The 27,831-nt window shown below is 47.2% G+C and overlaps 1 protein-coding gene across 1 annotated transcript in view; it reads left to right on the top strand.

Moving 5' to 3' along the window:
• Positions 1 to 25,152, top strand: part of LOC115847561 (protein-glutamine gamma-glutamyltransferase E-like) — a 41,980-nt gene extending 16,828 nt beyond the window's left edge. The window contains exons 6-13 of the mRNA XM_060285317.2: positions 22 to 199; positions 303 to 438; positions 13,085 to 13,188; positions 14,561 to 14,806; positions 18,182 to 18,490; positions 20,832 to 20,989; positions 24,281 to 24,414; positions 24,792 to 25,152. Coding sequence (XP_060141300.1) covers positions 22 to 199; positions 303 to 438; positions 13,085 to 13,188; positions 14,561 to 14,806; positions 18,182 to 18,490; positions 20,832 to 20,989; positions 24,281 to 24,414; positions 24,792 to 24,939 — 1,413 coding nt within the window. The 3' untranslated portion in view covers positions 24,940 to 25,152. The remainder of the gene's footprint in view (positions 1 to 21; positions 200 to 302; positions 439 to 13,084; positions 13,189 to 14,560; positions 14,807 to 18,181; positions 18,491 to 20,831; positions 20,990 to 24,280; positions 24,415 to 24,791) is intronic.
• Positions 25,153 to 27,831: the final 2,679 nt, after the last annotated feature.

Raw genomic sequence — 27,831 nt, 5'->3', positions numbered from 1 at the left:
TGGGGTTTTTTTCCTGCCCAGATCAATGCCAATGATGACTATGGTGTGGTTTCTGGGAACTGGAGTGGTAACTACGTAGGTGGCCAGGACCCGAGGAACTGGAATGGCAGCGTGGAGATCCTCAAGCGGTGGCAAAGTTCTGGCTTCAGGCCAGTCCGATACGGCCAGTGCTGGGTCTTCGCTGGGACCCTCAACACAGGTACTCTGGGTGTGATGTGCCTTTCCTGGGTGGGCAGCAGTGGGGTATCCCAAGATACCACCTCCACTGCACCCCAAGTCCTCAGACTGCCCTTGACTTGCAGCGCTGCGGTGTTTGGGGATTCCCTCCCGAGTTATCACCAACTTCAACTCAGCTCATGACACAGACAAAAACCTCAGCGTGGATGTGTACTATGACCCCAGAGGATGGCCCATGGACAAAGGCAGTGACAGCGTATGGTGAGTGTCTGACCCTTTCTGAGCACCACATCTGAGCAGCTTCTCCCCAGCTCTCCCCAGCTCCTGGGACCCAGCTCCAAACAGGAGTTAGGAGGCAAGTACCATGTCAACATATGGTTTAGAGTGGAAATGCTATCCCTTCTTGACCTTTTGGCTAAGATCAAGTGTAAAATGAAAATGCTGAATCTAGCAAGAATCTAGCAAGACCCGAAACAGCTCTTCTCAGAGTTCTGCAAAATCTGATGGTCTACTTTATCTCGCCGCCAGATGAAGGCTGTTATACCAGTGCAAGATATGATTCCTGGGCTCTTCCCTGAATTTGTAGCGCCCACTGGACCCCATGCTACTTTAGAAGATAAACACTGAAACCATTGATTTTCTAGTAATAAATATAGACTTATGTCACTTCAGGCAACCCATATGACTTCTGGGTTTTCTTAGAGAAAAGCGACACATTTTCTCTTATGCATATATACTTGCTGTGTATCATGGTTGATAGAATAACATGTTAGCTTATTCTGGATTCCAGCTGAACAAAAAGGAGCTTTCTATGTAACTGGGCATATGTATTTCTAACCATAAATATGCTATGTGCACACGAATCTATCCACACACATGTGTATGTAATATATAATAAATGCCAACTGGAAGTAAGTTATCTAAAACTTATAGACATATATTCATAACTTTGTATAGCTGCATATATACATAAAATAGATATTGTTACAGCTATTTAAGATTAAACCATATGCCAAGTTATTACCAGATGGCAACTGAAAATAATTATGTCTATATCTGTATATACACATAGATATCTAGGTGTCTATGTATATAAAGTACTACATGCATATGTCAATAATCCATTGTTTGAATCCATTTCAAAGGCTATACACACACATAATCCCTCACATGCATATACTTGTCTAGATAACCTGATAACAGATGCCATCTTATTTCCAGATGTTCAACTTTGAAATGGTCTATAAAAAAATTCTTTATTACTTATTATTCCCAGAATAAGTAGATCCAACTTTACTGAAATGTACTCAGGGTAACTAATAAAGTCAAAGCAATAGTAAAATGAACAGAAAAAGCTTTTAAAACAAATAAACAACACCCCACACCAATAATGGCACTGAGTAGTGTAAGCAGCCCCTCCCCTCTGAAGGGAGGGAGGAGTATGAATTCACTCAAGGTCACATGGATTCTAGGGTTTAATGGGGCAGAGAAAGCTTATTTCAGAGGTTCTTTCTTAACCTGCCCGTACACAACGTTTCTCTCTAGTGGCACGGCTACTTACAGAGAGGTTTTTTTCCCAGCTTCTCATAAATGAAGGTCTTTTCTTCTGCCTGTTTTTTTCTTTTGTTACTGTGTCCAAAATCCCATTGTAACCTGTTCTGATCCTTGGGGCAATGACAGTCCTGACTTTGGCTTCCTTCACAAAAGGAGATGCTTGGTTCAACAAGTGACTGATTTGGGGAAGGGGAGGTCCCCTTTGGCGTAACCCTTCTGTGATCATCCTGCACACTAGCAACTGCAGAGAGACCAGAATGCTTAAGGCTCAGTCCCTCCACTGAGAGCATATCTGGTGCTGCTAGGAGATAAGGAGTGGGGAGGCCATTAGTAGAAGCTATTTAGCAATGTGGGATGGTGTGGGGTATGCCAGGTGCGTGATTCAGACTGTAAGCACTGTGGGAACTCAGGGAGGGAGCCATCAAGGAAAACTTCCTGGGAACAGGAAGGTGGGGCCTTTAAGCTGAATTTGTAATTAGTCCTGAGATCTCTTGCTTCCTGGTTCATGCTACCACTCCACATTAGCTTCATAATTCATTCCAAATATAATCACCTTGGGGCAAGTCTGGGCCTGTGGAGACATTCCAGGGTGTCTCCACTGTCATTTCTCTTGGCCTCATTGCAGGGTATTGGGCCCTAAAGCTGTGATTTTTCCTGGGAGTCTCATCCCCCCTCATCAGAACCGTCCTCAGAAAGCAGTGAGAGCTGTGAGTCCCTCCCCACCCTCCTCCCTACCAGCTGTGGGTGGGGAACCTGCACTGGGTGGTGTGCACACAGGGAATCCTGAGCCCTAGTTCCAGCCCCACTACCATCTGGCTCTAGAACTTGTGAAAGCCACTTCATGTTTCTGGTCCCCAGTTTCCCCAGCAGTGAAATATAAAGGTTGGCCTGAATCTAGATGTTCACTTAAGTCTTTAATTATTTTATTCTCTGCAGCTTCAGTTTGCCCCACTTTTTATGTAAGAGCTACCCCTCCCAAGGGAGCTATTGCATCCCTTCAACATGGTTCCCACCGGGGGGTAGTGGGGGAGCTGTCCCACGAGTCATTTTCTGCATAGAGTGGGATTCCTAACCTATTATTAAAAGGACAGTTTGGGTTTGAACAGAAATCCTTCCAACTGAATCTTTGTATGTTGTAAATGTTAAAAATTTTTAGAACCTTGTCCAGATTTGCTTAAAGTAATAGAATGTAAGGATCAAGTGAGGTTAAGCATCTGAAAGTGCTTAATAATGATAACAGCAGCAATTAATAATTTGCTGAGCAATTTTTGTGTTCCAGGTAATGTTCTGAGTGCTTGCATGTACTCTTCAGAAACAATGAAGTAGGCACTATTATGAACACCCCATTTTACAGTTGAGGAACCTGAGACACAGAGTCATTCACCCAAGGGCAGGTAACTAGAAAATGGTGGAGCTGGGATTTGAACCCAGGCGGCTTTGTAAACTATGAAGCACCAGAGAGATGCCAAAGAATGTTATCACTATTCCTGACTGATGTTTGAGAATTCAGACCGCTTACTTTGAGATTTTCCAGAAAAGGAGTGGCTGGACACCAACCAGGTGGAAAAGCTGGGTTCTTAGGTTCACACTTAGGCAGCAAACGCAACTTTTCTATGATACTAGATGCTGTCTCAGCAGCTCAGTGGGGAGAAACAATTTGCCCAAAGTCAAACTGAAATAGCATCCAAGTTGGAGGTGGACCTAGGTGTCTGTCAACATGACTCTCCCCAGTCAAAGAACATTAGAGCTGGAAGGGATCTTAGAGATCCCTTTGTTTGTACGGGTTAGGATTAGGGGACGGTTTAGGGTAAGGCTTCGGGTAAGGGTTAGGCTTAGGGTTAGGGAACGGGGACGGTTTAGGGTACAGATTAGGGTATGAAAACGGTTTAGGCTGAGCGTACGTGTGAGGGCACGAGTTAGTGTTAGCGTATGGGTTAGGATTAGGGGACGAGTTAGGGTTAGGATTAGGGTTAGGGTTAGGAGACAGGGACGGTTTAGGGGACAGGTTAGGGTACGACAACGGTTTAGGTTGAGCGTACGTCTGAGGTCATGGGTTAGTGTTATCGTACGGGTTAGGATTAGGGGACGGGATAGAGTAAGGCTTTGGGTAACCTTTGGGAAACCTTTGTTTCCCATCTGTAAAATGAAGGGCTAGGTCGGGGACCTCAAAAATTTCTTCTAGATCCTTCTTTTTTTTTGTTGTTTTTGTTTTTTTTTAACATCTTTATTGGAGTATAATTGCTTTACAATGGTGTGTTAATTTCTGCTTTATAACAAAGTGAATCAGTCATACATAAACATATGTTCCCATATGTCTTCCCTCTTGCGTCTCCCTCCCTCCCACCCTCCCTATCCCACCCCTCCAGGCTGTCACAAAGCACCGAGCCAATATCCCTGTGCCATGCGGCTGCTTCCCACTAGCTATCTACCTAACTACGTTTGTTAGTGTGTATATGTCCATGACTCTCTCTCGCCCTGTCACAGCTCACCCTTCCTCCTCCCCATAACCTCAGGTCCGTTCTCTAGGAGGTCTGCGTCTTTATTCCTGCTTTACCCCTAGGTTCTTCATGACATTTTTTTTCTTAAATTCCATATATATGTGTTAGCATACGGTATTTGTCTTTTTCTTTCTGACTTACTTCACTCTGTATGACAGACTCTAGGTCTATCCACCTCATTACAAATAGCTCAATTTCGTTTCTTTTTATGGCTGAGTAATATTCCATTGTATATATGTGTCACATCTTCTTTATCCATTCATCCGATGATGGGCACTTAGGTTGTTTCCATCTCCGGGCTATTGTAAATAGAGCTGCAATGAACATTTTGGTACATGACTCTTTTTGAATTTTGGTTTTCTCAGGGTATATGCCCAGTAGTGGCATTGCTGGGTCATATAGTAGTTCTATTTGTAGTTTTTTAAGGAACCTCCATACTGTTCTCCATAGTGGCTGAAGCAATTCACATTCCCACCAGCAGTGCAAGAGTGTTCCCTTTTCTCCACACCCTCTCCAGCATTTATTGTTTCTAGATTTTTTGATGATGGCCATTCTGACTGGTGTGAGATGATATCTCATTGTAGTTTTGATTTGCATTTCTCTAATGTAGATCCTTCTTTGAATCACATTACAGGATCCAGTGGGGTCCATTTTCTTCTAAGCCATTCTGCTCATGACAGTGGTTGGGCTTAAAAGGCACAAGGCTCTGGAGTTTTCACTTCTTTGGAGTCAGGACACTCTGGGGGAAGCTTCTTTAATATGGTTCCCTTCTACACCACTATAAAGGAGGTTTCTGAGACCTGCAACCAAATGATTTGGAACAGTTCGGCCAAGGTTATCTTTACCTTGGCATTTCTGGCTCATTTTCTTATTTCATTCAACTTGATTCCCCAGTTTCTCGAGTCACAGACTTGACTCTATTTGTAGCCTTTTATAGAGCTCCGAGGTGGAAGGCAGATGGAGATTTCCCGGCCCTGTGGTCAGGGAGGTGGCGTCGGTCAGTTCTGGAGAAGAGCTGTCAGAACCCATACCCCCCACTCGAGCCCTGGCTCCTAATGCGTCTCTCCATGGCCACCAGCCTCCACTAATACTTAGCTAGTCCCCAACGTACCTGGAGTAGCTTGCTCAGACCCACAGCAAGGAAACCAAGGCTGCAAGAGTGTCCAGGTTCCACAACAATTCAATTCAGTGAGCATGGTGTAAGTACTGCATGCCAGACCCTGCACTGGGCACAGGGCACCAAGAGGAGTGAGATACAGGAATCTCGCTAGAGGAGTTCCTAGCTGCATGAGAAGCTGGGTGATTACTGAGCAGAAGTCAAATAACTGAATCATGCAAGATGCAGAGATAGCACAGAGGTAAGGTTGGCACCCTCTGAGTATGTTAGGAAAAGATTTTCTGAAGGAGGTGGTATCTGAACTGCATTTGGAAGGACAAATAGGCAGAATGGGTAGGGATTTGGGTCACTTTCTAGAGAGGGTCTCCTGACCCCGTGAATTCAAAGGTTAGCATAACTCAGTTGCTGTCTCTAGGGGCAGTGGTTTATAAACTTCAAAGGTCGCATTAGAACTGATTTGAGTGGAGGGAGCTGGGAGGGCAGGAAATCTGCATCTTTTTAAATAAATGCCTCAGTCTCTCCTTTTCCTAAACTCCTACTCCTGAAACACTCAAGACAGGAGCAGAGCCCAAGGTTGGGAGGTGGGAAAGTATGTGGCACACAAGCAGAAACAAACCCGATGGTGCATTTGAAAGGCACATACATCCCAAGTAGCTGTGAGCAAAGTGCTGGCTTTCAAATGATGGAGGGACCAGGATGAACTTTTAACTGCTTTGTCTTAAATTCCTGCCTTGCAAATAAGTATTCAAACATAGCTACTTACCAATCTATCTTAACCAACCCGCCCTTCTCTGGGGCTCTCTGCCAGGAATGAGATGAATGTGAAACATGGTGTTCTCCCTGTTTCCTCATCCTCTCTTTCTCCTTTCACCCTTCTAGGGTCATCTTCCCACACTCCTCTTACTTTCCTGGGTGAATTCTAACTGATCTTAAGGACCCAATCAAAAAGGCATTTTGTGGGGCTGCCTAGAGATAATTTTTATGATGACTTTTTTTTCACAGTCATAGGAAATCTCAGAAATATGTAAAGTGGTTTTCTATCCAATCTTTTCTTTATTAGTTGTTGTTTTTATAGAATTGGGATCATACATTTTACAAAGGCATGGGTAAAAGACGGAGCATATGATAGACACATCCCACTTTTCTCCACACCTGGAAACCAACCACTTCATAGTTTTAAATCGTGTGCTTTGGACTAAACATGGTATTATGAACATTTTCACAATGTCATTAAATAATCTTCAAAAAATAAGATTTTAAAAGTATCATATTCCATTGAATGGTTAAACCATTATCTCTTTTCCTGCTATAAACTATCTCCTATTCCCTATGTTACCTATCCCCATTTTTTCCTACTGTAAATAACACAGTAATGAGCATTGTTATATGTAAATCTTGAGCATGTCTGTGATTAGTCCCATAAGAAAGATTCCTAGTAATGGTATATGCTGGGTTAAAGGGAATGGACATTTTAAAATCATCTAGTGCTGTAGCCTTCCAGAAATTTTGTAATGACCTATGTTTCTTTTTTTTTTTTTTGAATTTTATTTTATTTTATTTTTTATACAGCAAGTTCTTATTAGTTACCTATTTTATACATGTTAGTGTATATATGTCAATCTCAATCTCCCAATTCATCCCCCCCACCCCACGCCCTGCTAAAGATGCACTAAACATTCTTTTTTTTTCACACACACACACTGTATTTTATTTTTATAAGAGATAAATAAACTGACACCAAGCATTGTAAATGGATGACCACAACAAAAGCAACAATGATTGCAATTACCAAACACGAAACACACTCATACTATGTCATAATATTGACATTCAGTCCAGTAATCCTCCACTGTAACAGCTCCTTTACTTTGCAGTGATAATTGATTTGTACATTTTTTGCCTCTGAGTCCTTGTGAGATTTTTTTTTATTCAAACAGAAAGTCACAAAAATTATAATCATCCTCATCAGTTCACTCAGTCCCATGTAATTCATTTTTTTTTATCTTGATCTCTTGTTTTTGTATCCATTCAGCAAGGCTGTGTCTTTTGGTTGGAGCATTTAATCCATTCACATTTAAGGGGATTATCGATATGTGTGTTCCTATGACCATGTTCTTAATGTTTTGGGTTTGTTTTTGTACGTCCTTTTCTTCTCTTGTGTTTCCCACTTAGAGAAGTTCCTTTAGCATTTGTTGTAGAGCTGGTTTGGTGGTGCTGAATTCTCTTAGCTTTTGCTTGTCTGTAAAGCTTTTGATTTCTCCATGGAATCTGAATGAGATCCTTGCCCAGTGGAGTAATCTTGGTTGTAGGTTCTTCCCTTTCATCACTTGAAGTATATATCATGCCACTCCCTTCTGGCTTGTAGAGTTCCTGCTGAGAAATCAGTTGTTAACCTTATGGGAGTTCCCTTGTATGTTTTATGTCATTTTTCCCTTGTTGCTTTCAATAATTTTTCTTTGTCTTTAATTTTTGCCAATTTGATTACTATGTGTCTCAGTGTGTTTCTCCTTGGGTTTATCCTGTATGGGACTCGCTGAGCTTCCTTGACTTGGGTGGCTATTTCCTTTCCCATGTTAGGGAAGTTTTCGACTATAATCTCTTCAAATATTTTCTCTGGTCCTTTCTCTCTCTCTTCTCCTTCTGGGACCCCTATAATGCGAATGTTGCTGCATTTAATATTGTCTCAGAGGTCTCTTAGGCTGTCTTCATTTCTTTTCATTCTTTTTTCTTTAGTCTGTTCCACAGCAGTGAATTCCACCATTCTGTCTTCCAGGTCACCTATCCGTTCTTCTGCCTCAGTTATTCTGCTATTGATTCCTTCTAGTGTAGTTTTCATTTCAGTTATTGTATTGTTCCTCTCTGTTTGTTTGTTGTTTAATTCTTCTAGATCTTTGTTGTGCAGTTTCTTGCATCTTCTCGATCTTTGCTTCCATTCTTTTTCCAAGGTCCTGGATCATCTTCATTATCATTATTCTGAATTCTTTTTCTTGAAGGTTGCCTATCTCCACTTCATTTAGTTGTTTTTCTGGGGTTTTATCTTGTTCCTTCACCTGGTATATAGCCCTCTGCTTTTTCATCTTGTCTATCTCTCTGTGAATGGGGTTTTTGTTCCACAGGCTGCAGGACTGTGGTTCTTCTTGCTTCTGCTGTCTGCCCTCTGGTGGATGAGGCTATCAAGAGGCTTGATGGGAGGGACTGGTGGTGGGTAGAGCTGACTGTTGCTCTGGTGGGCAGAGCTCAGTAAAACTTTAATGCACTTGACTGTTGATGGGTGGGGCTGGGTTCCCTCCCTGTTGGTTGTTTGGCCTGAGGCCACCCAACACTGGAGCCTACCTGGGCTCTTTGATGGGGCTAATGACAGACTCTGAGAGGGCTCACGCCGAGGAGTACTTCCCAGAATTTCTGCTGCCAGTGTCCTTGTCTCCATGGTGAAACAGAGCCACCCCCTGCCTCTGCAGGGGACTCTCCAACACTAGCAGGTAGGTCTGGGTCAGTCTCCGCCGGGGTCACTGCTCCTTCCCCTGGGTCCCGATATGCACACTACTTTGTGTGTGCCCTCCAAGAGTGGAGTCTCTGTTTCCCCCAGTCCTGTTGAAGTCCTGCAATCAATTCCCACTCGGCTTCAAAGTCTGATTCTCTAGGAATTCCTCCTCCCGTTGCCGGACCCCCAGGTTGGGAAGCCTGACGTGGGGCTCAGAACCTTCACTTCAGTGGGTGGACTTCTGTGCTATAAGTGTTCACCAGTCTATGAGTCACCCACCCACCAGTTATGGGATTTGATTTTACTGTGATTGATTGTGGCCCTCCTACCATTTCATTGTGGCTTCTCCTTTGTCTTTGGATGTGGGGTGTCTTTTTTGGTGAGTTCCAGTGTCTTCCTGTCAATGATTGTCCAGCAGCTAGTTGTGATTCTGGTGTTCTGGCAAGAGGGAGTTTGACCTGTGTTTCTTTACAGTACTGACAGTATGTGCTCTTCCTACTCATATCATTCGTTGGTATTATTTATCATTGTCTGTTTGTTTACCTCTTATGGTCTTATTCCTTCTTTCTTGTTTTGGAGCTGACTTTGTAACTCTCCCCTTGTTCTCTGAAGGATGTAGCAGGGTCACAGTGCACCTGATCAGTACTTAGGGAGCACTTCTAACTCCTGACAACTGTATAGTGTAGAACTCCCAATCTGGTCCCCGTAGGAAGCCTTGCAGGTTTCATTTTACAGCATGCAAAACAAAAACAATCTTTTCCTGATTATAAAACACTAAAAAAATAAATTAGTGAGAGTAATAGTAATATAGCTACCCAAAGAAAAACACTAACAACATTTTGAGGTAGATCCTTCCAGACATTTCATTCTGTTTTTGTGCATTGAGTGTTAATTACCCAAATGAGACCAAGTTAACTAGTCTATTTCATAATTTTTAATATCCTTCTTGTCAATAAATTAAAATTTAGAGGGACAGTATAGTTTAGTAGTTAAAAGCATGGACCCTGCAGCCCTCTGCCTGGGTTAAAATCCCACTCTGCCTATTTACTCACTTTGAGACCTTGAACAAGTCACTTAACTTCTTCTCTGTGCCTCAGTTTCTAGAACTGTCAAAAGGAGATAATAATTATTCCTATCTTATATGAGCATTGTGAAGATTAAATGAGCTACTATATAAGACAGAAAACTTAATAATATGCTGTGTTGACACAACTGTATTAGCTATTAGTGTTTATATAATATACATATTTTTAAATATCTATTTATTTTGTAAATATAGAATTACAGAAGTAATAAGTAATTTTCATTATAGAATATGAAAACATTACAGAAATAAATAATGTGCAACTTAGTTCATATGCACCAAAATCTGTCCATGTGCACAATATATACACCAAACCATTATTTAAACTGTGGTTATCTAAGATAATAGAATTATGGGGGACTAACTTTCACTGCTTTTTTTAATGTATAATTTTCTAAATCGAAATAGTTTCATCATATTAATATGTTTCTTATAAACTTATACATATACACACTATTTTGTAATTTTTTTTCTTACTTGGTCATATAAGTTAGACATCTTCCATGTCAGTGCTAGATTAATTTTCCGCATTCTTTTGGACAACTGCACGATATTCTCCTGCATGGCTGTGCCACAATTTATCTGACCAATTCCCTATTGATAAATTTTTCCTCCATTATTTTTGCTATTACAAACAATGCTTCAGTGAACATCTTTCCATGTACATCTATGTGCACTAATGTGAGGGTTTTTATAGGAGAAATTCCTAGAAGTGGAACTACTGACTCAGTGAGTATATAGGTTTTTAAGGGTATTTCAAACTCATTGCCAAATTGCCCTTGACAAATGTCATACCAATTTAAACTCCCACCAGCAGTGTATAACACTGCTTGTTTTCCCACACAATGATGAGTATCACACAACAATGTGTATCATCCTATGCTTTCATCTTTGTCAGTCTAATAAGTGTAATGGTATTTCTTTGTCGTTTTAATTTTCTTTTAATGGTGGTGAAATTAAAACTATTTCCATATGTTCAGTGATCATTTGTGTTGCTTATGAAAATTGCCTGCTCATTGTCAATTATTGACATGTTTGACTTCCTCTTTTTTGTCTTTTTCTTTAACCTCTTTATTGGAGTATAACTGCTTTACAATGGTGTTTTAGTTTCTGCTTTATAACAAAGTGAATCAACTATACATGGACATATATCCCCATATCTCCTCCCTCTTGCGTCTCCCTCCCACCCTCCCTATCCCACCCCTCTAGGTGATCTTTTGTGTCTTATTGATTTGTAAGTACTTTATAATATTCATTATAGTAAATCTCTGTCTAGTATACATGTTGCATATATTTTCCCTGCTTAATGGATTTTTTTCAACGCTTTTTTCTCTCTTCTTCAAATTGGATAATTTCTACTGATCTGTCTTCAAGTTTGCTGACTCTTCCCTCTGTTTTCTCTATTCTGCTAGTAAGCCATCCATTGAATTATTTAATTCCAGATATTGGTCTTTTTCCCAGTTAAAATATTCCATTTGGTTCATTTTTTCATATTTTCTATTTTGCTGCTAAGAGGCCCCCTCTTTTCATTTGTTATGATCATATTTGCCTTTATTACACTGAGAATAGTTATCATAGCAGCTTTAAAGTCTTTATCCAATAATGCCAACACCTGGATTATCTAAGGGTTAGTCCCTGTTGATTGTCTTTTACCTTGAGGACAAGCTACACTTTTCTGGTTCTTTGTATGTTGAGTAAATTTGGATTGTCTCCTGGACATTGGCTTCTTCTTGATTCTACATTTTGTCTTAGCAGTCTACCTGAGGTAGACTCAAACTGCAAATTCTATCTCACCTATGGTGGGCAGCAGCCCAAATTTCAGTTCATTTTTTGAATTTTTAGCTGGACTACTTGTAGTTTGCCTCATATATGCCTAGCTCAGAGGTCACCCAGAAGCTTAGGCAGAGTTTATATACAAATCTGGGTCCCCCTTTCTGATTCTTTCCTTTCTAAGACTTCCCCTTCACTCTCTAGCAACCCTGGTTAACCCAGGCTCAGTTTCTTATCTCCCCAGGTCAGAAAGATGTAGGCTGTCTGTTGGAGTTTTTACTGCCCTGCACTTTACCTCAACTGCAACCTGTCCTTAGGGGCAAGGGCGCCAAAGTACAACTTGCTCCATGCTGGCCCCTTCCTAAAAGTTTTGGCACCCTCCCAAAATCCTCCTGCTTTCTTTACTCTCAGCTGTCTTTTGTAATTTTTTCCCCAGTTTATTGTTTTCTACAGAAAGGACTGTCTATTATGAGCTTATTCCCATGCTGGAAACAGAACTATAGTTTGTTTCTTTGTTTTTTTGGTATATGCGAGTTTAATATTTTTACCTAGTCACATTTATCATTCAGAAGTTGGTTCTCTGCTTAAAACTATCTTCTCCAACTCATGAGTATAACAAAATTTTTTTTCAAGTTGAATAGAACTTGAATTTATGTCAGACTTACTTACATTTTCTTCTAAGTTGGACTCAAAACTGCCAAGCCAATGTTTATGTAGTTGCTGTGGGATTCGAGAAGGGGAGAGTAGAGGGCAGAATCAAGAATGCATAAAGCTTTGGCTAACTGGTTATACCTGCTGAGGGAGAAGACAAATGACTGAGACATATAGATTGGGAGACAAGGGGCTGCCATGGATGAAGAACATTTTAAGACTGGTATATGTCATTCTTCAATCCGGACCTCAGCCCAAGGGCTTTGTGGCTCTTAGCCAGACCTGGCACTCTTGCTGCAGCCCCATTCATTTTCATCCCACACGAAATACAGTAGTGTCCCCCAACAGGATGCATAGGAGAAAGCTGTGTGGGTTTGCTTGCTGGATTCTGGCTCTAACCTAGATCTGTTCTGCTCCTCAGAAAGGCAGTAGAACATGGTGGTCAAGGACCTAGGTTTTGGAGTTAGGCATACCTGGGTCCAAACTTTGACTCTGGCATTGTTAGCTGCTTAACTTCTCTGAGCCTCAGTTTCCTCTTTTAAGAGATATGCATAAAAATAGTACCCACTTAACAGTGCTGTGAGAATTTAAGTGCGACAATGTTTGCCAAGGTCTAGCACAATATCTGGCACAGAGTAAACTCGCTTGATGAGTATCAGGGTGCTGCACTGCCAGATCAGAGATGTGGTGTTTTGCCACTCCTCTGCTGTGTGGCCTTGGCCAAACTCTGTAGTCTGTGGTTCTGTCTGCAGGAATTTCCACGTCTGGAATGAAGGCTGGTTTGCACGGACTGACCTAAGCCCATCATACAGTGGATGGCAGGTTCTGGACGCCACCCCCCAGGAAAGGAGCCAAGGTAACCAACCCTCTGACGGCCCCCTTCTCTGGGTTTGGCTCTAAGTCATGACCTCTCGATTCTTTATAGTGGTGGACAGTGGCACAGCAAGGTCACCCAAATCCTCTCTACCTCCAGAGGGAAAGGAGGGATTAAAACCAAACTATTTGGAAAGTAGATTTCCCTCCTAACTTTCTTGGTTCAGGCTGCTATTAAAATGACTGCCATACCTGCACTCACATGGCTGCTGCAGAGGCCCTGGCACATGCCCTGCAGCAAGGGAAAGGAGCCGTCCCCTGCCAGCCATGATTCTCCTGCACCACCTCTGGTAGCCCATCCCTCCCAGCACAGAAAGCTTCCAGGTCCCCATTGCCTTGGGACTTAACCCAAATTCCCTGGCTCAGCTCCAGACCTCCGTGATCACGGCCCCCATCACCTCTCTCACCTTCACACGTGTCCCCTGCCAGACCGAGCTCTCCACGCAGGCTGGCCCGGCCCCATCCCTGTGCTCCCACCTCTGGCCACTCTCCCATCAGAGCTTGGGTCTCAGGCTCTCCAGGAACCTTTCCCCTTCCCTCCCCTGACCTCCAGAGCATTCCTGTCCGTTACCCTCATTTTCAGTTGTTTCTTTCAAACTTAAAAAAAATCATAAAGGTCATATAGGCACATGGCTTAAAAAAAATTCAAATCATTCTAAAAGCACTTACAATGAAAATGAAGTCTTACTCCCTTCCCCAACTGCAGCGTCTCTACCAGAAGCAAAGAACGTTAGATTTGGGGAACTTGGGTGTGAGGAGGGTGACCTTCCAGATATTTTCTAGGCCACTATTCAACCTTTTCACTGCAACCCATTAGCAGCTATAAAATCAAGTTAATGTGTTGTGACCATCATTTTAAGAAATGAAATAGAATATCATGGAAAGGGGTGGGGAAAAGGAAAGGAAAAGAAAATATCAGGGTGCATTGGACATTAAGACTAAGAATTGTCCTGTGGAATTTTTGTTTCAGGGTCATATATGTGCCATGATGAATGATTTGCAGAGTAGAAAAGAGGCAGCCCTGAGCACAAGACAGCAAGACTTTCCCCTTTAGTAAACAGACTGAGGGCAGTGGGTCAGCACAAATTATGCACCCACAGAATACAGGATTGGGCCGTCTTCTGTGGAGGTGGAGTCTCACCAGAGCGCTATTGCAGAAGATAACAATAGCCCCGGAGTGTCCTGCTGAGTGCCCCAAGAAGGGGGCAGACTGTTGGGGTTGAAGGAGTTTGGCGGGGTAGAGGCAGGGGAGTTGGGTGGTCATGGGTGGCCCCCAGAGGAGCAGGCCATGGGGTGTACTGTTGCAGATGGGCCTGGGTTTGGCATGTATCCAACCTCTGCACCCTGGCCCCCAGGGGTGTTCCAGTGCGGCCCTGCTTCAGTCGTCGCTCTCCGAGAGGGTAATGTGGACTGGGACTATGACATGCCCTTCATCTTTGCTGAGGTTAATGCCGACCGCATCACATGGATCTACGATGCCTGGACCGGCGCCCTGAAGAAGAATTTCTCAAACACTCACACCATCGGCAAAAATATCAGTACCAAGGCGGTGGGCAGCAACTCTCGCATGGATGTCACTGAAAAGTACAAGTACCCAGAAGGTAGGAGGGGGTGTGGATGGGCTGTGCCACCCAGGGCTTAACGGTGGGAAGACAGCTCTGAGGTGGAGAAGGAAAAATTGCTCATACTCCTTCCGCATTGTCAGCTAATTCTGCCTGAATGGTAGGACTGCTCCCTGGCATCTAATGCCCAGCTCCCCAGACTGTTTCCCGTGGGAACAGAACCGTCATGAAAAGACACTGTACCACTGGGAATTGGCCATAGGACTCAGGCAGCTGCCAGTCCAGCTCATCTCCAGCTGTGTCCCTTTGCCAATTACACAACTGGGATGACAGCCCCACGATTGAACATCACAGGGAGAAACATGGCCCCCACGAGAGACCCCCCCCCGAGGACCTCTCAGTCAGCCCACTCCCCTAGCCTCTAAGAAACACAGGCAGGAAACATTCTCTGAAAAAAGAAATGGACAGTCCCCCAAGATGTGGGCACTGCTTCGTCTGCTTCAGAGGCCTCCCCAAAAGCCAGATGAGGTGGGCTTACACCATGAGGACAATGCCCGAGTCCCTGAAATCTTCAGCATCCACATGAGTGCTGGTCTCCCTAAAGTCACCTAGAAGCCTAGTTGCTACGAGGCCACCTTTAACACAAATTACATTTGTTGCTCTATTTAGGAAGTTGCTTTCAGAGTCAGAGACTTATCTCTTTGAGGAGTCTCAATAGTGACCAAAGTTCTACATTTGAAGGTGATGTTCATTTTTAGAAAGAGGCAAAAGTGAATTAATGCTTGCTCTAGCAGGCCAATCACTCCTTAATGGGGTCAACATGTCACTCTTTCTAAAATACTTGGAAATAGTTCTTTCAGCTGATCCTCACTGTTGGTTCTGAGGTGTCAAGAAAAGTGCTCTCATGAAGGTGCCCACGTGCCCCCAACGTGAACCCCACAGCTCCATACCCTGCTGACTGCTGTTGTTGGGTGCCATTTACAGAAGAGGAAAGCTGAGCAGGGGAGTGGGCTCCAAGCCCAGGTGGCTGAACCTCTGGGTGTGGTATTTGTGGCCATTTTGAGGCACGACTCTAGGGTGATGAGATTGGTGCCCTCAGTTGGACCCCAGTCCACCTATGTAGGCCATTCCCCCCAGCTGGGGTCAGATGGCCTTTCTCTCAGTCAGTAAACATGTACTGAGACCTCCCCAAGTGCCCACCCACGCTTGGCTCTGGGAGGCCAGGAAGCATCCCGCAGATGAGCCCCTGCCCCTGCAGAGCTCACAGGCCAGGGGGACAGGCCGGTGTGTGACAAGAATTCTCAACAGTGTCATGATGTAGAAACAAGAGTAGGGGCCAAGGAAAAGATAACCCCGGGCAGGAGGTGAACTCCATCCTACCCCTCATAACCGTGCAACCTCAAGCAGGATGCTTAGCCTCTCTGATCCCTCGTTTTCTCACCTGTAAAATGAGAAGAGCGAGGCCTATCTTCAGTGGGATTTAAATGAGCTAGTGTACAGAAAGTGCCAAGGGCAGTGCCCGGCACATAGTGAGGGCTTAATAAATAGTGATGATTTTTGTCAACTTGAACATCTGCAACCTCATTGGAATGACCTCCCAGAGGGACTTCTGAAGTGCACTGTTTACACGGTTGTGTGATTCTGTGGGGTTCCTTACCTGACTGTCACACCTTGATTCTGCTTCTTGGGGGCTCTGGCTGTGCCAGCCAAACCTCCTGAGAAATGGGAAGGGGCCACGGCCAGGTTGTGGGATCCCTGCAGGAGCCCTGGTGATGACCTAGCCCCTGTGTGACAGCAGGGCTGATCACACCGCCTGCTGTTGATCAGTCCTCCTTACCTAATGATTCCAGCTTGTGTCTGATGGCCCCAGGGAGGAAAAGCTCATAAAATGGGCTGCTAAGCATTGGCGCAACAGCAACACCAAGGGAGAAAACAGTAGCAGGAAGCTTGGTCTTGGGTAAGCCTGGCAGGTGACCTATGTAGCTATGTAGGCTCTGAGCCTCATTGTGCATAACACACCTGCTTCGAGGTTCTGGGCACAGAGGCTCAGCTCCCTGCACAGCCATCAGACCTGGGTGTGGACTTACAGCTCAGCTAGAGAATGGGAATGCACCAAAAGGAACCCAGCCCACCAGGAGCCATCAGCCTGGGTAACTGGGCTGCCTGTCTTCTTTTCAGTAAGCTGTGCAGGAGGAACTACTAGACTCAGGTCTCGGTTTCTGGGGACTGGCCTTCTTTCTGCCCCTAATTCCCAGATTACCAGTCCCTTGGACCAGTCGCTCCTCCTCTTAGGGCCTTAACTCTAACAGTTGGCCTCTGGGGTCTCTGCCAGTTGTTACATGTAACTTATGGGAAAGACCTCACTAAATTGTAAAGTGCTTCTAATAAGTCATCTGACGCCTTAAAATTTCACAGGTTGGTTGTAAAGCGCTTCTAAGTAAGTCATCTGATGCCTTAAAATTTCACAGGTTGGTTGGGGAAGTTAGGGGGCGGGGGCAAAAGTATGGTCATTCTTTGTGTATCTTTGTCTGTGTTCCTGGAAGGACAATACCTTCTCCTTGATAGTGGGTCTATCTTCAGGTCAGGCAGGGAGCCTTATGTGCACTGTGTGGTCTACCCGGGCTCAGAGACTTGGAGTTGGCTCTTAGCATCCCAGGAGCCGTGATTTTTAGGCCATGATCTTGGCCATTCTCCAGGGACTGTTTATAGCATCACATTCAGCAGCACCCATGACCCAGGTCAGAACCAGAAACCCAACCTGTGGTTCAGCCTTTGTGTTTATGAAACCTGAACTCTCTCGACAATTTAAACTAGTCATAACCTGGAACCACAACAACTGTGGGAAGTTCTCGTCAACTGACATGGACAAAAGTTCCACTCTTCAATTCTCAAAGCATCTTTAGAAACAAAGCAGAATAACATGGTAAACTGGTTTGAAATTTTTTTCAATGAAGTTAACTCTAAATCATAACCATTTTTTCACTCATGAACTTATTGTAATCTTTTTTAGCTCAGTTTTTGTTATTTTTAAATTATCTGTTTTTTCTTTGTCTCACAAAGGACCATTTATCAAAAGAAAGAAAGAAGGAAGGAAGAGAGGAAGAGAGGAAGGAAGGAAGGGGGCGATCTAGCCTAATTAGCCTAAGCAAAATATCAAGCCATAGAGTAATTTTATGCACCTTTCCCTACATCTCCATGGAAATTTAGAGCTGATTGGAACAGCTGGGATGTGAGCCTCGTATTAAGGAGGATGAAATGGAGACCTGCAGAGGTCAGACACTTGCTTGAATCAGAATCGTTGGGCAAGCAGCAGAACGAGTGTTAGTTCCAGGCCACCCTTCCAAGCAGGATGCTGTCCTTTGTCCAGGTTGCCACCGCATCCCTGAGGTGCTTCTCTCTTTTCCCACCACACAGGTTCCAGCCAGGAAAGGCAAGTGTTTGAAAAGGCTTTGGGGAAACTTCAACCCTCCATGTCATTTCGCGCAACATCTGCAAGAGTCTTTAGTAGAGAGGAACGGGAGCCCAGCATCTCCGGGAAGTTCAAGATCACTGACATACTGACAGTGGGCAAAGAAGTCAACATGGCCCTGATGCTCAGAAACCTAACGGGTGATTCGAAGACAGTGACGGTGAACATGACAGCCTGGACCATCGTCTACAATGGCACACTTGTACACAAGGTGTGGAAGGAGTCCGTCACCCTGTCTCTGGGTCCCAATGGAGGTAACTCATCCTGTAGGTTGCTGGGGTACCATGCACCCAAGGTAGCTGGTATTCTCTTGGGATTGGAGAGTTCCTGTTGGAACCGAGTCAATTGATTAAGGAAGGAACAGCACGTGACCTCTGTGGTCAAGCCTGGGGTTTTGAAGTTTTGGAGGCTGCTATTATGGTGAATAGTGCAAGTCAGTGTGGTGCTAACCCGAATCCTTTTATGCCCTGGGGGAAGAAGGCGGGAGGCTTTGGCAGTTAATAGACACACTGCAAATACCCCTTACAGGTACATACCACATTGCCCAGTGGGCAGAGTACTTCCTTATATATTCGTAGGTACTATCACATTTGACCTTCTAAAAGGACAGATTTCAGTATTCCCTTTTACAGAGGTGGAAACTGAGGCTTGGAGAGATTGTGACTCGCTTAAGAGATTGTGTCATAGCTAGCAGGTGGCAATGCCAAGTCTTGGTCCTAGATTTCCTAATGCTAAATCCAGTGCCACCACCCATTTCCTAGGTTTTATTGCTGCCACCCCTCTCCCATACCAGCTGCCACCCTACCCCACCCCTCCCCACCACGCAATGAATCACTTTCTGAGTTTGACCCTAGAAGGGTTGCAATATACCACAAGGTCTTGAACCCTCTCCAATGTTCCCCCACAGTTGCCAGTGGGTGCGTGGAATTTCTTGATTCCCAGCGACAGTGATAGGTTTTCTCGGAGGTCTGAGCCTCTGGGAGGAACCATGACTTTGTACTCCTGGGTAGCATAGACAGGAGGGGACCAAAGTAGAGGAGAGAGAGTCTGGGGCTGTGGAAGGATTAGAATGCAGGTGTGCCCACAGTGGCAAAATCCTTCAAGCTGTTATGAAAAGTCTGGACTTATACAAAGCAGATTGACAAGGGTGGGGTGGCTATTTGCTTCACATAAGGAACTAATAAAAACTGATTAATTACACAGCCCATCTTGAAGGAATTCTGTCTGCAGAGAAACTGCAATACCTCTGTATTACACCTGTCAGAAGGCAGCATCCCTAGCAACCTCTCTTCTGGCAGAATGTAGCAGAAATCTTCCCCATACCAAGAGCAACTGCCTGGCTCTTATTTACCTTCAAAGCTCAAGGGAAGAGCTATTTCTGTAGAGCAAAAATAATTTACGTGAGGTAATGCTTTCTAAAAATCCATACTTCTGCCAGAGGCAGCAGAGTGAAATGGGAAGGAGAGGAAGGAGGCAAGTGAAGTGGTTCTGGAGGCCTGACATCATCACCTACTTTCTGGGCGACACTGTTAAGTCCCCCTCTTTTGCTGAGCCTCAGCGTTCACTGTCCAAGAGGGCAGGACCAGCTGATGCAAGGGCCTGCGTCTCCACATTTGGGGCAGGCTAGGTAAGTCCCTCCAGTGCTGAAAGCAGAGACAGCTCCTTCCTCACAGACTTTCCTCAAGGGGTGTATGACCCTGTGGATGCGGGGGCCCCCCCAGACCACCCAACATGACTGCATAAGGGAGGGGGGAGTGCCCTGCACCCGCTGGAAGGGGAGGACCCTCGCTGCCTGCCCTGTGAGTCAGAGAGGGGCCTTGAAGCTTAGGGAGGAGCCAGATAAAGGGAGGAAAGCTGGGGAAGCCCTTTCCATCTGAGGGGACCTTGTGAGTCAAAGCTTGGAGGTGATAAGGTACCTATTTTGTCAAAAGGACAATGAGAAGCATGGGAGGGAACGTTCTTTTGAGGGGGAGAGTCACGAAGGGCCGTACTGAGGGGTCTGAACTTTATTCCTGAGGCAGCGAGGGGCCGCGGAAGATTTTTGAAGTGACGTGGAAGAAGAGTGACATGATTTGGGGGTGGGGGTGGAAGTGCTTCTAAAGCCTATCTTCCGGTGTGTGTGAGTGTCTGGGAAGCAGGGGAGACCAGAAGCGGGGAGGTGGTCCAGATGCTGTTGCCACAGAATCCCAGGCTACTGGATGACCGGGGAGGACCCAAGCGCTTATTTAGCCCTGGCTTCCCTTGCTAGTTATTACTGTGTTGTCATCATTACTGTTTTCGTCATTGGGCAATGAGTTAGTACTCGTATTCTTCCCCTGTCCCTTAGAAGGAAACTTGCCCTTCGATATTTTCCAGGACAGGGAGGAGGCTTCAGCCCCTATGAGCCCATCCAGCCAGAGTCCTGGGCTACCCCTGGCCCCTGCTCTGCAGCCTGCACGGAGCAGACAGATGTTTCCCACAGGGCCTGGCAGGGAGGGCTCAGGCAAGCCTGGGCTGCAGATGATCCCAGCCAGCTCGCATCGACTTGGCTTGGCATCAGCTTCTAAGGTTTCGACCCCACTCCCTCTCACTCTGCTCCCTGGCTTCTCCTTCCAGAAATACAGCATCCTGTAAAGATCGCATATGCACTGTACGAGAAGTACCTGAAGGCAGACAACATGATCCGGGCCACAGCCGTGTGCGAGATCAGCGACGAGACCGAGGTGGTGGTGGAGAGGGACATCATCCTGGAAAACCCCACCCTGACCCTGGAGGTAAAGGGGTGCTGAAGGGGTGCCTCTCCAGCCAGCCCAGCCCTCCCAGACTACAGAGAAGGCCCTCCCCTGCTGATGGGCCCAGCTCAGCTCCAGCCTCTGCCAAATGGATCAGTCAAGAGTTCCAATCAGAGTAGCGCCCTTGGGACTTCCCTAGCGGTCCAGTGGTTAGGACTCAGAGCTTTTACTGCAGGGGGCACGGGTTCAATCCCTGGTCAGGGAACTAAGATCCTGCAAGCTGTGGGATGAGGCAAAAAAAAAGTAGCCTCCTTGCTCCCTGTCTGACAATCTCCACAGGCACGTTGCCCTGTGGCTTCTTTGGTTGCAGCTCTAGACCCGCTGGGGATGCCAGCTGAGGATGGCCAGAGGGGCTCTTCAGCTCACTTGCTCTGGACATCTGCTGTGTCCTGGGCTGTGCCAGGCTTGGGAATCACAGGGGGCCACAAGGGGTGGGTCCTGACTGCAAGAAACCCACAGCCCAGCCCCTGGACACACTTGTAGAGCAAATCTGCAATGGTCAAAACTCATGTGCATCTCCCAACTCTAGACCCCAGAGGTACAGAATTGTGGACTCTTGGAGAACTAGTCTCAAGCTCCCATGTCCTGCCATTTCACATATCAGTAAACTGAGGCCCAGAGAGGAGAAGGGAATTTCCAATTACTGCCAGAGCCAGGGCTAGACCTCAGGCCCTTTCCAGGGCACCCAGCACACCCACAGCCAGCAACAGCATCTTCCCAGTGGTTGAGAATGAGGATGCCTCAGTTTTTGGCTGCAGGCTCTGCTCCCAGGCTCCCTCTCAGGAGCCCAGGCATCTGGGGGCTTGCAGGTTGGCGTGAGGCACTTGGGGCCATTCTGTTCCTTCCTCAGCACTGGGGCTGGAAGTATTTGGCTGACTCCAAGCCTGTCCCTGACCACGCCAACCCCAGCCCAGTGTGAAGGCTGCCAGAGCCAGACAGCACACATCTGAGGGGTGAGAGCCTGGCAGGGAAGGACAGGCAGACGAATGGGTCAGGAAGATGGGGTCTTCCCGTGGGATCCCACAGAGAGCTTCAGGGGTCCTTCCGAGGCTCCTCCCGAGTCTGCTGTACCATCTGCACCAGCGGTCTAGACAGAGATTGCCTTTTATTTTCCATCGCAGTGCCACTAGCCTCCCTAGCCCCAGATTTCTAGAGTACTTGTGGCTGCCCTAGCCCCACCCTCCCTAAGCTACACCCCAGCTTCAGAGGTTCCTAATGTCAGACAGAGGGCAGGGGGACCCAGGGCACCTGCTCCATGCAGCTAGCCTGCAATAGAGCTCTTTCATTGCCCTGGTTAGTCTAGACTGTTCTTCAGAATGGGGGGAGGGGGGTTGTCCATCACCTCCAGGGCCAGGGAGGGAAGGCCACCCCTGTTGTGGGCCCATCACACTGGTTGTGAAACAGAAACAGCCCCCCCACATTGGGCAGGACTAGAACAGAGCTTCTGGGCTCCAGGCTCACCTTCTTTCCTGCCCGCCGAGTTTTCATCCTCAATCCATGATTGTCCCCTGAGTGTAGAAGCTTCTCCTGCTTCCCAGGACGTTTCCAAGAAATGCACCCCGTCCCTGTAGAATGACAGGCAGCAAGTGTTGTTTCCCACTCCTCAGGCTGCGAAATGAAACATTCTGCATAAAAATTATCAGTGTTTAAATGAAGTTAGTTTTTCCCCCATTATATTCCCTTATCCAATATCCTCAAACCTGCTTATAGCTTTCTCTTGTATGCAGTACTTTTACTCTACATCTTTTAGACTTCCATATCAAATCAGCTTTGTCTTTCAAGAGAGTGTAACATCTTTTCAAAGGAAATCAGAATACACACAGCCTGGAAATATTCCATCAAAAACTTTCTTATTTAATCTTTTTAAAGGGCATCTGCTCTTTCTTCTTTGGGGCGTCTTGGTGTGAATTTGCTCTTATCGCAACCTCTCCTTACTTCAGCCTTCAGAGAATCAAGAAAATCTCATCTTGATTGAATGAATCAATGCATAGCTCACTCAGAGCAGGGCACGCGGGTGATCTGTATGAAAAGAGAATAATTTGGGTAAAATCCTATTATCTTACTTGACGCTGATCGGGAGTAGGTATTGAAGACTTTAGAACCAGACCATACAATCTGAACTTTGTTCCAAAGGGTGATGTCCTTCCCGTTGGCCCATGACCTACTGACAATCAGACACAGTCTTCTGGTGGCTCTTATCCTCTTCTTTGGGTGCACGCACAGATTTAGGTCAATAGGACGGGGTGGTAAGCAGCAATAAAGAAAAGAAAACAAATACACGAAAATCTCAAATTGAATATCAGCGTGAAGGATATGGCATCGTTTATGTACCCTCGTGTCCCAATGGCATAAAATTATGCTTCACTCTTCAAATCGTGTCATACACTTAAATGAGTTCCATGGGAGAAATTACGGTATAGATCATGGTCTCTAAAATGTTTCAATTATGCACAAATTATTAGCAGGCATTGCAGGGTCTAGCAAGAAGAGCAAATGGCTCTGGAACCAGAAAGGCCTCGGTTATTGAATCAACCTGAACTGCAGATTTATTACTGTAAAATGATTGCAGTGAGAATTGGTGGCAAGAAAAAAAAAAAACCAAATGAACAAAAAGTAGTGGCCTCTAACAGAGAAAAGAAATCCACCAGTCACCCAGTTTCGGTTTCTGTTTCCAAAACGCCTTCTTCTGCATCCATGATCTCATTTGGTCCCTTGTAGCCCAGGGAGGGAGGAGGGGAGGGATCAGCCCTCTTTATCAGCGTGAGAGTCAAGGCCCTGGGAGACGATGTATCTGCCCAGGCTCGGCGGCTTATCAGCAGGAGCACAAGGTTTCATCTTTGGGAGCAAATAGTCCAGGGTGCTCCTCTGACCAGAAACCTAGGTTTCTCCAGCCCCTGATCAAGGACCCTGTGCAGACCACATGTGGCACGTCCTCGGAAGTGGCGGCTGCCCTTCCTGAGATGAACTAAGAAAGGGCCCGTGAACCTGGCTGGGAATTCAAGCCCTCTCAGCCGCTGCGATGTGCTGCTTCTCTTCCACGCCTGGGTGTCCTGTCTGTATCCTGGGGATGACAGCAATTTCCTAGGAACCCCCTGCATGGATGTCACTGGAACTTAGGAGGAATAAACCTCCTAAGGATCGTTATCCTCCCTACCTTTGTCCTCAGCAACATCCTCCCCATCACCAAGCCTCCGGCGCAGCCCCGTCGGCTCTCATCCAGGGCAGATGAAATGAACAGCCCAGCCCTGACTCTGTCAACCCCTCTCCCCACAGGTGCTGGACCAGGCCCGCGTGCAAAAGCCTGTGACTGTGCAGATTCTCTTCTCCAACCCGCTGGATGAGCTGGTGAAGGACTGCAAGCTGATAGCGGAGGGGAGCGGCCTGCTGCAGGGCACCCTCGAGATCGAGTGAGTCCCAGGCTGAGGGTCCAGTGTGGGATGGTGGGAGCAGGGGCAGAGGGGCCCTCTCCAGAGCCCGGGGCAGGGCAGACAGAACTCCTCTAGCCTCTGAACCTGGGAATCTGCACATAGGGATACACGTTTGCATTTGGTTTGGGGGTTCACCAAACTTGAACTCAAGGGAAGTCCACGTCACCAGAGCTTGGAGCTGGTCCTCATATTTGGGAGATCATGGGATCCACCCACTGCCCCTTCCCCTGCTGAGGGGTCCCAGAGCTGAAGGGATTTGATGACCCAGGGTGGCAGCTAGAGGGAGCTGAAGGAGCAGTGACCTTGACCAGAGCAGAACTTGAGGCCTCACGCTGACTCCTGCCTTTCCCCATCAGCATGCCAAACCTGCGCCCCAGGCAGCAGTCCCAAGTGGATTTTGAGATCCTGCCCACCCGGAGTGGCACCAAGCAGCTCCTCGTCAACCTCTCCTGCAACAAGTTCTCCGCGATCAAGGGCATGCTGCCCATCAAAGTGGTCGAGTGAAGGGCCCAGGTGGCCCCATAAAAACTGGGGAACAGGGAGCAGGCAGGGCTCACCTGTGGAGTGAGCCCCCTGCCCACCCACACTGTCCAGCCTGGGAAACTCACTCCGTCCCCCAAGGTGGCCTGGACTCGGACCTCCAGGCTCCAGCACACACCCCTCCCTTGCTCCCAGGCTGGGCTGGTTTCACCCTGGCCTGCAGCTTGATCACTTTTGCACGTTCCCCAAGCTTCTCCTCAACACCGCCCACTCTGTGAGCTCCATGACCCTGCTCAGCCCTTATACCCTCAGTGCTGTGGGCATGGAGCGACACCTGACCCAGCGGCTCTCCAAATGGATACAGGGGCAGAAGATGGTCTGGACTGTTTGCTGATCCCCAGCCTGCAGTTGGCACATTCCTGCTCCTCTCTTAGGCCACTGTGGAGGTGGGGGGATGATGGTTAGCCATCTGTTGTAACACTCACAACCGCACCCTCAAAATAAATGTTAAAAAGAGCGCGATCGGGGCTTCCCTGGTGGCGCAGTGGTTGAGAGTCCGCCTGCCAATGCAGGGGACACCGGTTCATGCCCCGGTCTGGGAAGATCCCACATGCCGCGGAGCGGCTGGGCCCGTGAGCCGTGGCCGCTGAGCCTGCGCGTCCGGAGCCTGTGCTCCGCAACGAGAGAGGCCACAACAGTGAGAGGCCCGCGTACTGCAAAAAAAAAAAAAAAAAAAGAGCGCGATCACACAGCACTCACTTTACAGGACTGCTGCTTCAACTCAGGTGGTGGAGAAGGAGAGAGGGGGGCTGGGGCCATGTCCTTCTGGAGAACAGATGGCCTTGGGGAGGCCGTGCTCTCTATGTTCCAGTGTCCAAGAAGAGTGGGCTTGTTCTGTGTGGCTCCAAGTGCAAAACTAGGGAGACGTTTCAAATCAGTTTAGGAAACCTCTCTAAGATGATGTCCAAAAAGAGATTGGCTGCCTTGGAGCAGGCAGGGAGCGCCTTGGAGGGAGCGCCTTGTCCAGGCAGACTTCGGGCACTCTCTGTGTAGCCAGGCAAACTCTTCCAGGGTCTCTACAGGCGTCAGAGTGAGAAGGGACTTCAAAATCTTCACTGGAACCCTTTCACAGAGCAGGTGTGGGTGGTGGCCCAACCTCTGCTCACACTGCACTCGCCCCGACTTGTGCCACACCCCTCCTCTTGCAGCCAGAGCCCTGCTAACTCCACCAGAACCTTCTCTGCCTTCACACATGCTCTCAGTGTTCCTCAGTCTTTGCCCCTTGAAATACCCGAAGCAGATCCCAGAGCTTTCCGTCACTGGTGCTGACTAACCCCATTTTGGCAATCATGCCTCCCTGTTTGGATATAAGGGACCAGTCCAACCTACACAGAAGCTTCAGCCTCACATCCAGTTCAAAGCTTCTGCCCTATGCTCAGCTCAGGCCTGACCTGGGCTTGCAGAAGGAGGCACTGTGCATACCCCCTCTTCCTTCCTCCTTCCCCTTTTGTTGCCTGATCCATCAGAGTTGGAGAAGGGAGAGGGGAAATTAGGAGAAAAATGACAAAGTTCTATTTCACTGGTGTTGATGCAGCCTGGCCACAGGAGCCCGCCGCGTGGCTGGCATGTAAGTGCAGGCTTTCTGTGTTGCATGTCTCCAGTGTGGCCAACATGCCCCTCAGACTCAGCCTCTGGAGGTTCTCCCCTACCGCTAACTGCTCTGGAAGTAGTGGTCCTATTGTGATGGTTTGAGCCCAGTTCCCTTTCATGGGCTCCACTGCCCTGCCGCAGCCACCTCCTCTCCCACTTCTGCATCTCAAGCTGGTCCAGCGTCAGCTTCCCACCTCCAAGTGCCCCAGGTGGGCAGTCAGCACCAGAACGTGTGTCCATACTTGCTCCTGGTGTCAAGGAGCTCTCACCAGGGCCCAGTTCTGGTGTCTGAACGCAGCTGGGCCTCCCAGTCTCTGCAGGACACCAGGCCCCCAGCTGCGGAGGGGGAAGCTCGTCTCTCCTCTTGGAGCCTTGCCACTCTCTCAAATGCCCCTTGATTTGGCCTGGAGATAGACACCAGTCCCCAGTGAGCAGGGGCAGGGTGAAATAGTCAGACTTCTGCCCTGGTTTCTATTAGAAAAAAGGAAATCCAGAGGTTTCCATTTCCTCCCATCCACATGAGGCCTGCCCCAGACTTTAAATCCCTCAAGCATCAGCCCTGTCAGCAAGAGTCTCCCGAGTGCCTGCTTTCTGCCAGGCTCTGTCCAGAGAGATTAAAAACCAACAAGAAAAAGTCTCTTGCCTCTTTGGCAGGTGCAGACTTTTCCCCGGACTCCCTCCCGGCTAGCCGTGGTGCACTAACCCCTTCAGGCTGTGTTCAAGCCCTCAACCCCAGTCCTCTCCCCGCGAAGTCCGAGCCTCAGCTCGCAGCCCCGCCCGCCCCGGAGGGTGAGCAGACAAACCTCTGGGGCTGGTGAGTGCCGGTCGGCACCGATCCTCTGTGCGGGAATCTCCCCGCTTTGCCCTCCGCACCCCTGTTGCTGTGCTCTCCTCTGCGGCCCCGAAGCTCCCCCCTCCGCCTCCCGCAGTCTCCGCCCGCGAAGGGGCTTCCTAGTGTATGGAAACCTTTCCTCCTTCACAGCTCCCTCCAACTGGTGCAGGTGCCGTCCCTATTCTTTTGTCTCTGTTTTTTCTTTTGCCCTACCCAGGTACGTGGGGAGTTTCTTGCCTTTTGGGAGGTCTGAGGTCTTCTGCCAGCATTCAGTAGGTGTTCTGTAGGAGTTGTTCCACGTGTAGATGTATTTCTGGTGTATCTGTGGGGAGGAAGGTGATCTCCGCGTCTTACTCTTCCGCCATCTCCCCAGCACCAATTCAGTAAAAATTAATTAGCACTGTGTGTCAGCGAGTCTCTAGAACAGTAGAATA

The sequence above is a fragment of the Globicephala melas genome, chromosome 15, assembly GCF_963455315.2.
Source record: "Globicephala melas chromosome 15, mGloMel1.2, whole genome shotgun sequence".
NCBI classification, from domain to species: domain Eukaryota; kingdom Metazoa; phylum Chordata; class Mammalia; order Artiodactyla; family Delphinidae; genus Globicephala; species Globicephala melas.
The sequence above is the reverse complement of the archived record's forward strand: the minus strand, read 5'-3'. Positions and strand labels throughout refer to the sequence as shown.